At 45.9% G+C, this 12064-nt stretch overlaps 1 protein-coding gene across 1 annotated transcript in view; it reads right to left on the reverse strand.

The window, feature by feature from the left end:
* The window catches only part of Adamts17 (ADAM metallopeptidase with thrombospondin type 1 motif 17), a 302714-nt gene that overhangs the window by 220006 nt on the left and 70644 nt on the right, over positions 1-12064 (reverse strand). The window contains exon 7 of the mRNA XM_005357779.2: positions 6783-6826. Within this exon, the coding sequence (XP_005357836.1) occupies positions 6783-6826 (44 nt within the window). The remainder of the gene's footprint in view (positions 1-6782; positions 6827-12064) is intronic.

The raw sequence follows: 12064 nt of genomic DNA on the forward strand, positions 1-12064 counted from the left end.
ACACTGCTCTGTTTTCCTTACAAAATGGAAATACAAAATGCCCCCTGACCACTGGCAGTGTACAAGAGTCTCCACTTCTCCACAGCCTCTGGGGCACTTGCTATTTCCTGGCTTGGGGTGGGAATTGTTTTTTAGATCTGTATGTTTTAATTATGCATATGTTCCACATGTGTGCATGAGCCTGAGGAGAACAGAAGAGGGTACCAGATCTCCTGAGCTAGACTTACAGGTGCTTGTGAGCCATCTGACATAGGTGACGGGAACAAAACTTGGGTCCTCTGCATCTGCTCTTAACCTGAGTCATCCCTTCAGGCCTACTTTCTGATTCTTGAAAACCACAAACCAATGGACCTGATTAGTTATCCCCTTTACCACCAGAAGAACCCCGAGGGGGCTGAAGAGATAGCTTCATGGTTAAGAGCATTAGCTGTTCTTCCAGAGGATCCACATTCAATTCCCAGCACCCACGTGGTAGCTCACAACTGTTTGTAATTCCAGTTCTAGGGGATCCAATGCCCTCTTCTGCTCTGCAGGATCCTGAGTTCATGGGAGACACATAAGCTCCCACAACTACACACACATACATATAAACAAAAGAGAAATAAAGACCCCGAGAATTATTGTTTCCATTGTATAGATGAGATTGCACCTGGATATGGAAGGTAAGTCGCAAAGAATGATGCAAATCAAGATGGGACCCCAGGGTCAGACCACAGGACTGAGCTTTGCTTGTCTATTCTTCCAACGAAGGCCCTTAAGGGGGAGTTGCCTTCTCTATGGAAAGGATGGGGCCCTGAAGAGGGAGCCTTGCAGATGGCAACGGGATCATGAGGAAGCTCTTGTGGAAGTCCCCTCTGCTTCTCAGCCTTGAATTTCCTTGGCTTCCTCCAACTAGCACCGAAGGCTTTGCTCTCACAGAGCCCCTAGGGGCACTCCTTGGGCTTCATGCCTCTCTTGCACACACAACACCCCACTGTAAGCTCCGTTTATGTGGCTTCCCACAAGTTACAAGAGCTGTCTCACAACATAGAATTATCACATGGCTTCATTTCCCATTGATACCACTGCTTCCCCAGTCCACTAGCGAAGGACTTTCTTGCTTGATTCTAACAGACATTACAAGGGTCATGACTCAAGTAGAAACAGTTTACTAATACGATGAAGAATGGTATTTCTTTCCAAGCTAACCATAAAGTGTTCCCTTGGCCAAGAGGAATGGTAACACAGAGGGAACAGAGAAGCCCCTCTGAAAACAATCACACCAAGGCCATGCTGAGAATGAAAAGGTGGTAACCTTTGGCCGAACACCAGTGTTCCCAGTATCTTGTGTCTGACCAGAAAACATGTTTTGGGGTCCTCTCACAGCTGGTCTGAACACAGCGGCCCAGAGGCACTCACCCACAACCCTTGAGAACCACTCAGTGAGCTATTTATTGTACAGCCCCTACAGCCGAGGCTCAGTCAGTTACTGTATGGCCCCTACACCCTAGGCTCAGTGAACTATTGTACAGCCCCTACAGCCGAGGCTCAGTGAGCTACTGTACAGCCCCTACAGCCGAGGCTCAGTCAGCTACTGTACAGCCCCTACAGCCGAGGCTCAGTCAGCTACTGTACAGCCCCTACAGCCGAGGCTCAAGGATCCTTTTGAAAGATGGGGAGGAAAGACAAGGGAGTTGGATGCAAATTGTATCTCCAAAGAGTATCAGTAACTACACCCATGCCCTCACCAACATGACTGCCCAAACATGAACTGAACAAGGATAACAACAATAGACATGCTAAAGCTAAAGTAGACAGGGAAAGCCCGGGAGGCCCAGCCTTACACGGGAAAGAAAACAAAGCCCAGCCTTATATACAAAGAACTACAGGCAACTAAGGAGTGCTGACAGCTGGAGAGATGGTCCTTCCCAGGGAAGAGCACACCAATTGGTTAGCCAATACCAATGGTCATCCATGAAAGCACACATATAAGTAACACCATACAGAACGAACAGCTTGTATTTACATCTTTAGGAAGACACTTACTCATATAGGCATGCAACAACAATTAATGAAGAGAGGCCATGAAAAGCAGGGGCATGTGAGAGGATTTTGAGGGATGAAAGAAAAGATGGAAATTATGTAATTATATTATAATCTCAAAAATGAAACACACACTCACACTCACACAATAACTCACACTCACACACTCACTCACACACTCACACACATACACACACCCATACTCACATGAACACTCACAAACTCTCACACTCATTCACACACACTCACACACATACACATAGACACACTCACTCACATATACTCACACACATACACACACTCACACTCAACTCACACACACACACATGAATAGTGACACACACACTCACATGCACTCACACATGCACACTCATACACACACACACACACACACACACACACACACACACACACGTACACATCTTTAAGGCAACGGTGCTGCTGCTCTGCAGTCGATGTCCAAGCCTGTCCGTCAGGTCCCCAGTTGGACATCCTGTGTGCTGAGCTTCTTTGGCTTCTTCAGCCCTCCTGCTTTATAATCCCAAAGGCAGTTATCCACAGCCACATGTTTTGTTGGTCTCTATACAGTTCTAAGCTAAATGCTAGTTCCACATCTCCAAAGGCTGATAGAATTCCATCCCGTGCAAAACATACATCTGTATTTTTGCCATTTCCTAATACAGTCTAGTGACTATGTAATCTGAACAGAGACCCTGGCAGGAAAAGCGAGACATGTTGAACTTGGTCCCCTGGGGCAAGTGGTTTCAGTTAAGGACGCCCAGCCATATACCAAACAGAGCGTTTCTACTGCAGTGTAGCTTCCAAGCAGACAGGTCTCCTCGGGAGGCTCTTACGAGACAAGCCGAGGACTGGAAGAACTCACAGACACAGACAAAGCTGAGTCACACTGTCAGACACTAGACGCAGACACTGCCCCCTCCAAGCTGCACACCTGTACCAGATGCATACATATGTGTGCATGTGTCTAGATGCACATATTCACTTACGTTTTATCCAATTAGCATTATCCTAGGGCATGCTGACAACAGCCATACCAGGAGGGTCGCCCACACTTTCCTTTGTTCTAAATGATCTTTCAGAAGACGCTCCAGCATCCAGACACATGCTAATCTGCATCTACCAACATCTAAAGATAACTGTGTTAAGTGATGAATTGGTATAGTAAAGCATATACTTTCAAGCTTTCAGAGAAACCCTCTCCCACCCCCCCGCCCCATTTTAAAAATTAGTTCTTTGAGAATTTTGTAGAATGTATTTGGTCATAGTTGCCCCTTTCCTAACTTTTCCCAGATAACCCCCCTTCCCTACCTACCCTGCTGGTAACCTACTTCTTAAAACCATATCAAGACAGTTGATGTTGCTCAACTCTTGGATGTGTGGCCTTCCACCAAGAAATCCAAGCTGGGATTGCGAGGCACATGCCCTAATACAGATAGAATACCACACTCATAACTGGGATTTTGAGACACACTCCCTAATACCAATAGAATGCTATACTCATACATACTATATATTAACTCTTGCATATAGATGTTGGGAGCTTTAGTTGTTATAGGGAAGGCAGCACTTGCTAAATCCTACAACCCACAGCTAGAGACACTCACATTTCCTCCCCCAAACTGAAAGCTTTAATAACAGCCACACACAGCCATAGAATGTGGTCAAAGCCCAATTATGAGTACCAGTAAAACTGGTAAACAGAGGGATCGATCTGGCAGAGGCTAGAGGCTGTGCCCTGTGACAATGAATATATATTTAAACATCAAGCTATTACTTCTGCTCAGAATAGATTCAAGTCTATTGTGACAGATTTGAGGAAGAATCCAAAGGTGAGGAAGAGTCCAAAACTGTGGTAACATCAACCTGACCAAGACGAAATGGATGACATCCATCTAAACTGGGTCATTCAAAGGAATGATCCTCCTAGGAGACAATTCCTTAAGACTATACACAGAAATTCCTCCACCTGTGACGGAGTTACATCCAAATAAGCCAGTTAACAGCCTTTCTATTTATCTGGCCACTTCTTGTGATTCTGTCTCTCTCTCTCACACACACACACACAGAGAGAGAGAGAGAGAAAGAGAGAGAGAGAGAGAGAGAGAGAGAGAGATTAATTAATTAATTAATTAGAGTCTGAGGCTGGTCTGTGACTGTGATGGCCCCAGTTTTAAAATGTTTATCAAATTACCTCATTTTAAAAACAATTTGATAACATGTTTAAGTGAATCATGACATATCAAAAGAAGCACTTATTAATAATAAAAGGCCATGTCCCTATGTCCAACTCCCTTGTAAAAGTTAAAAACCACCAGAGTATGAGAAAGATGCATGCTGGGAGATAGAGGCATAAAACTCATCTCTCGGATGACCAGCTACCACATTAAGGATGACTTCAACCTGTCCCTGCTATGAAAAGATGCACCTCGTTAGGAAGTGAGACATGAGTGCCAGAGAGGTCACATGGGATATCAGGTACCAACTGGTGCTATGTGGCTCAGTGTCAAATGAACAGCCCTATAGACTAAATTATGACCCTTAGAATCACAGAGTGGAGTATTGATCCTCAATCTGAATATATTTTGTAACAGGTCTTTGAGAAGCAGAATTAAATAAGGTTAAATGAAGCCATAAAGGTAGATCCCAATCCAGTATGCCTGATGTCCTTACAAGAATTAGAAAGAACAGAGGGACACAGAAGTATGAAAATGGTAAAAAGGCAGCCATATACAGGCCACGGAGCATCCTCATCAGAGACCAGACACCTGGAGACAACAGGACCTGGACCAGTGGCCTCCAGGGCTGCGAAGCACAAGTTTTTCTCAAGGTCTGAGATACACAGACCTTGGAGCATTCTGTGATGGAAAAATGTCATTAGTAAGGTATTTAAAGTGGTATGGGAGTATTGACTCAACAAGAGAAAGACATTTGATTAAAATTAGCTACTTGTCTTCCACAGGGGGAGCGGTGTACAATCAGTTCATATCAGAAGGGCATTTCACTATCCACAGTTAAACAAACAGTAGCTATCAAGCACGTGAAAGAGACGCACGTGCATCAGTGCGTACTATTCAGACATGAAGCCCCTTTCACCTGTGTTCATTCCTACCCTGTGATAAAGTAACCATTCAACAGGGTACAGAGGAAGTTCTCAAGTTCCCCGGGAGGTGCTGAAGGACACACGGCTTGGAGATCCAAGCTCAGCACGCTCAGCATACAGGCTTCTGTGGGATGAGGAAGTTTAGGGCAAGGGCTGGATGAGGAACTGATGCCTCCTATGCCCAGACAAGGAGACAACCACGGCAGAGGCACACTCGAGAAGGAGATATGGCGGTCCTCAAGGGCCTGGTGAATGCTGGAAGGAGCAACTGCGCAGGTCACACACTTCCCTTTCACTTTACATCAGCCACGGCCGCTGGGCGGGACTCAGGTACCCCACAAGCAAAACAAGACTAACATTATCTTTGCCCAGAGATTCCATCATGGAACCAGTCCTCAGGGGCAAAGTGCAGACATCCATTTTCTGACTTTTGATATCTTGTTCTCTGATTGAATACTGATTAAGTAAAAAAATAAAATAACTATAAACTTCAATGTGTAAAATGACAGTTGGCTATCATACCAGATTTTAAATGGCCTTACTAAATCATCTAATCAAGGCAGTCACCATATGTCTTAAGAAACTTAAGTTACCCAGTTCAGTCATATAGAGCCAAGGCAGAGGCCAAGGTCACCCATAACTGAGACTCCATGGTAAAGGGCGGCTAACATCTGGATTTTACAACATTAGATATGTTAATTCTTTTTGACTCCCCATCAGTGTTTCTGTAACTTGAAGCGCCTGAACATATGAGATTCATAATTTTTCTCTGGGCACTACAATATTTGGGACCTCCCCATGTGTGATGGCAGATGACGCTGGAGAACCACGGATACTCCCTCTATTTGATAAGTACTCTGCCTACACCTAAAGAAAGGCTTATTTTTATTTTGTTTGGTTTGGTTTTGATTTTTCGAGACAGCGTTTCTCTTTGTAGCATTGGAGCCTGACTGGAACTCGCTCTGTAAACCAGGCTGGCCTCAAACTCACAGAGATCCACGTGCCTCTGCCTCCTGAATGCTGGGATTAAAGTGTGCTTTGTTTTGGTTTTTGAGACCCTTGCTATCCTGAAACTTGCTCTGTAGACCAGGCTGGCCTCAAACTCAGGGATCCCCCTGCCTCTGCCTCCCAAGTGCTGGGATTAAAGGAGTGTATCACCACCGCCTGGCAGAAGGAAGGTTTCTACATGAAAACTTAAGAACTGAAGGGCAGTGCAGGTTTCACTGAACACAGGAGAGGAAGGAAACCTGCAGGCGAGGGACAGGTGAGGAAGAAAAGGGAAGAAAGCCTGTGTTCTCCAGCACTGCCTGCATGTGTCAGTACTGTTGAGACTAGAAAGCCAATGGTCGGGGTGTGCTAGATGCTTAGAGACCATCACGTCTCTGCTCCAGATACCTCAGAGCAGCCTGGCAGCTCCTGCCCTTGGTTCGACTTTTTTATACATTCTTAACCCTTTATCTAGATGCCTTCTGGCATAGGCAACCTCAAAACTTACCTGCAAAAAAAAAAAAAAAGAATACAGCCAAGGAATCAGTTTACACGAAGAGAGGCAACAGAAAACACAAAGCTCGTGTGGGAACACAGGGGGTGACTCCTGAAGACTAGAGGCCCCACAACACATCGTCAACTGTAAACTTACCAACAGTGTCACACGGCTCATCTTTGTGAACGCAGAAATCTGTCCTGCAGGGATAAAAAGGTACAATCAGATGTACGTGGTACCCTGCAGGAATAGGACAGGAAGATACCACACTAATATTGGCTAGTGTTCCTGAAATGTTGATGCTTTAATTTGGACAATTAGCAATATCTGTCAACAGTAAACCATCCATGACAGTTCTAAATGGTAAACCTAGTTACCACACAGAAGAGCCCCATCGTAGATTGCGGGAGGGGGGATTATCTGTGAGGTGTGCATGCATGTGCCATAGTACACATGTAAAGTTCTGTGGTGGTGTGAATGAAAATGGCCCACATAGGTTCATGGGAAGTCACACTATTAGAAAATGTGGCTTTGTTGGAGGAAGTGTGTCACTGGGGGCAGGCTTTGAAGAAGATCAAGCAAGGCCCAGTGCTGCTCTCTCTCTTCCCCCGCTGTCTACTGACTCAGATGTAGAACCCTCAGCTACCTCTCTACTATGGTATTTACCTATATGCTGCCATGCTTCTGGCTATGACAAAAACGGACTAGACCTCTGAAACTGTAAGCCAGCCCCCGATTAAATGTCTTCCTTTATAAGAGTTGCCATGGTCATGGTGTCTCTTCACAGCAATAGACACCCTAACTAAGACAAAGTACGAGGGAGTCAGTTCTTTTCCTCTACCAGGTGGGTTGTGGAACGGAATGCAGGGCACCAGGCTTGGCGGTAAATACCTTTATCCACTGAGCCACCTCACCAGCCCAGGACGTCCCCTTTACAGCTAACTTCTCCACACTTAGTTGTTAGAAAGTTATTCCTTCAAGAGTTTGAAACAAAATTAAAAGGTGTTTTTGATCAGAGACAATTAATTACCCGTCAACTGTAGTGGCATCTCCAAGTCACTCAGCGTGGAAGGCCGTAAGGGCCATTAACTGTATCTACAGGAAGGTGACAAAAAGCCATTTCTAAGAATCTTTTTTTAAAACTCACAGAGAACTCCCAGGTGTGCAGTTGAGGGTGAGTGGGAAAATAAAGGTACAAAGCCTGCCTCAGCCCTGACTCTGCATGTCCCATGGGCTCATGTTCACCCCTCTAGATGAAATGAAGGGCTGGGCCTTGCTTTTCCACCAACAAACATCCTCAAGCTCCCCTCCACAAATTCCCACAGTTAGCAGGCAACCGCAGAGTGCTGGTGGGGCCAGCAGCTGGCTAGGAGAAGGAGATAAAGAAAGAGAGATAGCCCCAGGGCAGCCATGACTCATTTACCTTTAAATATATAAATTAATAAATCCCCAAACTGTCCTGATGCTAAGCACAGGTATGATGCAGCTGGCAGCCGCAGCCCCAGCTGACCTTCCCCTGCTAAGGCAGCCACGTTTCCGCTCTTGCGTCCACGAGTCCCCGTTCTCGTTTTCACCTTAGCCTCGTCTACTCGCAGCAAACTGTGCTGCACCAGTGACACTGGAAATGGGATCCGAGTTTGACCCTCTCCTTCTGTCTCATCCATTACCATCTCTGCATGTATAAGCCTACTCTACTCCCTGGTGCGGTGTGCATTAAAGGAGCAAACCCTGCACGTACGTATCCCTCAGCCTACTGCTGCAAGGCACGGATCCTGGAGATCCAACCAGCCCACGCGTACCCATAGTACGATTCTGCTTGACAATATTGATGCCCAGATGCCCAGACGTAGGCTGACAACTGAGCATCTTGGGACACTGGGCATCCTGCAGGGGAAATGACAGGGCAGGTGGCATGCACAAATGGGAGCAAAAGGTTAGAAGGTGTGGCCAGAGACAAAGTGGGGAGATAACTATTCCACTGAGTTGTATCTGTCACTCAATGGGTTTTGCCTCTGGAAATTTCTAAGTTTTTCATAAAAAAATATGTATACTTTAGGTTATCGACTTTTGGTCAATTTATATTAACATTATCCTTTATCAATTGACAGAGAAATTTGTACATATTTACACAATACAAATATTAGGTTGGAAGTATACATTGTGAAATGATAAATCTAGCTAATAGAAATGCAGAATGGGCAGGGGGAAATGGACTGCAGGGTGCTGAAGATTGGGACCAGCAGAGGTATCCCAGCATGACCCTTAGCCAGACCTGCATGCTTGCTTGGGTGTCTCCCCAATGTTCTTTACAGAAACCCCGAGCTGGGCTTGGGGAGAAACGCTGTGTGCCTGTCTTCCTAGGTCAAGCGCAGAACCAAAGGTATAGCCACTAGGGCTGGAGCCCCTGTCTTCTGTGTGGCCTTGGTTGGCCTCCAGCCACAGAGCACATGGTGGCTGTCTACAGCCTAGACACACACAGCTGGAGAAAAGCCGACTGCCTCTGCTAGCCATGACATCATGTTCACATCCTCTGCAGCAGCCAGCGTCCAGGAGAACGGCTCCCAGGCTTAGCCACAGGCCAAAACAGAGAAAGGAAAGAAAAATCCTCACACTGGCCATATGTGAGCCCAGAACACAGGGATGCTGTCCCGTGAACAATGGCTGGTCTGTGGGATTTCCTAGTAGACAGAAAGGATACCTTTCTAGAGCAGACAACTGCCTGCATCCCATTTCCCTGCAGAACACCAGTCTGCTATGATCTCAAGCTCAGGAACCGCAGTCCCAGTTTAAAGTTATCCACCAGGCTCCTCAGCCAGCTCCTCTTCCACCCACCCCAGTGCTGCCGCCCGAGTCAACATTTGTACTGACATCCTCTGGGGATACGGCTGGGCTGAGCGGTGATTCATTCACTGAGCAGTTACACAGAAGCAGGAACAATGCCTTCAACAACCCTGAGGTGTCATCGTGAAATAGAAAAAGAAAATGTACCCTTAGGTGTGTGAGTTTGTGTGTGTGTGTGTGTGAATGTGTGAGTGTGTGTGTGAGTGTGTGTGAGTGTGTGTATGTGCATGAGTGTGTGTGTGTGTGAGTGTGTGTATGAGTGTGTGTGAATGTGTGTGAGTGTGTGTACGAGTGTGTGTGTGTGTGTGTGTATGTGTGTGCATGTGCACCCATTGTAGGGTCAGGCCAGAAGATCATGGTTGGATCTTTGTTAATTTCTCTCCACCTCAATCTTTTGAGACAGGGTCTCTCACTGAAACTGAACCTCACCAACTGGATTACAGAAGCAAGTGAGCAAGCCCTTATCTATCTCTGCCCCTCAGTGTTGAGATTACAAATGTCCAGCAAGGAGCCCAGTCCTTTCACGTGACTTTCAGAGTATCGAACTCAGATCCTCATGCTTGTGTGACAAGCACTTTCCCGGCTGAGTCATCTTCCCAGCCCTGTGGTTGATTTCGTTGTTAAGACAGGATGTCACATAGTCTAACCTGGCCTCGCATTCACTGCGTAGGCACAGGGGGCCTTAAACAGCTGGTTCTACTGTCTCTACCATCCAAGTGCTGGGATAACGAACATGTTTTACCTTACTTAGTGTACACTGGCTGGTTTTGTGTGTCAACTTGACACCTGGTAGAGTCATCAGAGAAGAAGGAGCCTCAGCAGAAGAAATGCTTCCCTGAGACCCAGCTGTAAGGCATTTTCTCATTTACTGATAAATGGGGGAGGGCCAGGCCCATGGTGGGTGGTGTCCTCCCTGGGCCGCCAGTCCTGGATTCTACAAGAAAGCAGGCTCAGCAAGCCAAGGGATGCAAGCCTGTAAGCAGCACCCCTCCACGGCCTCTGCATCAGTTCCTGCCTCCCGGATCCTGCGCTGTTTGAGTTCCTCTCCTGACTGCCTTCAGTGAGGACCAGCAATGAGGAAGTATGAGCCAAATGAACCCTTTCCTTCCCAAGTTGCTTTTTGGTCATGGTGTTTTGTTGCAGCAATAGAAGCCCTAACTAAGACACTTGGCTATTTGTGGTTTTTATAAAATACCTAACCCAGAGTTTTGCTAACTCTGATTTTGATGACATTTATTTTCTCTGGGGAAAAGAAAATGCTTTTCATTTCCAAAACAAGACCACTTCCAAGCGCTTTCTCTCTCCCTTCTGGTACTCTCCTGTACCTTGGCAGTAACAGATACACTGCATCCTTGAAACCGATGAGCAAATCTGAAACAGCCTCACCTCAGAACACCACTAGGAAGACGGGCAGGTTACAGACGAGTTAACTAGCTTCTCGAGAAAGGAAACAGCAGAAAGGCAAAAGGCATTTTACAATATGGTGTCAGGAGGAATTCCCCTACATTAATAATATTTTTAATAAACACACAGAATTCCCAAGTTTTATAGTGTTTATAAAAACCACTTTCAAAGTAGGGACACTGGAAATTTAGTTGCATATTTCAATCCCGGGATTGTGTAAAACAAGCTTCTCTCTAGGAAGGATTTTTAGATCTAAGTTAATTAGACCTAATTAATTTCATGTAGGAAACAAATCATAATAATTTATGGTTATGCATAAACATGGCTCCACCAAACTCCTGCTCACTTACCAAGCAGAACTCACTCTCAAAACATCTGTCCTCCCCATCCCCAGAACCCTTAGGTGTTCTATAGAAAGTCCCATAGTCGCCAAATGCCATTCCTAAGGGAGTGATGACAGTCTCTGGCTAGGGAAGAGGGATGCCCAGCACTTCTAAGGAAGGAGCACCAGGAGGTGCCAGCACTCACTGGTTGGTGAGTCAAGACCTGCAGCAGGCCTGCCAGCTCATGGACCTATCATAACCATGGAATTATTTAAAAGAAGACAGTGTCCGAAACATCCCTAGAGACGTTCAATCGAATCCCATGTAAGTAGCAAATGTTCTCACAGGAACCACACGCTTACAGATGGCCTCTCAACACAAGGGGCTAGAAGTTGATGGACATTCTCGAAGAGGGGGTCAGGCATCAGTCTACAGCCTGGTAATGACAAGGTATATGTTCTCTCCTTTTTTTTTCTCCCTCTCCATCTTTCTCTCTTCCTCTCTCTTTCTGTGTGTGCATATGTGTGTCTGTATAAGTATGTATGTGTGTTTGTGTATGACTGCACGTGTATGCTAGAATTGTGTCCCCAAGACAGAAATGGCTAAGTGCCTATTAATGTGACTTTATTTTGAAAGAGGGTCACTGCAGGCGTAATCCAATTAAGAAGTGGTCACAAACAGTGTGGTGGTGCACACCTTTAATCCCAGCACTTGGGAGGCAGAGGCAGGAGGATCTCTGATCTGTTAGACCAACCTGACCTACAGAGTTCAAATGTCTCGAAAAATAAAAATAATAGAAGAAGAAGAGGAGGAGGAGGAGGAGAAGGAGGAGGAGGAGGAAGAGAAGAAGAAGAAGAAGAAGAAGAAGAA

This window comes from Microtus ochrogaster, chromosome 22, assembly GCF_000317375.1.
Source record: "Microtus ochrogaster isolate Prairie Vole_2 chromosome 22, MicOch1.0, whole genome shotgun sequence".
Taxonomy (NCBI): domain Eukaryota; kingdom Metazoa; phylum Chordata; class Mammalia; order Rodentia; family Cricetidae; genus Microtus; species Microtus ochrogaster.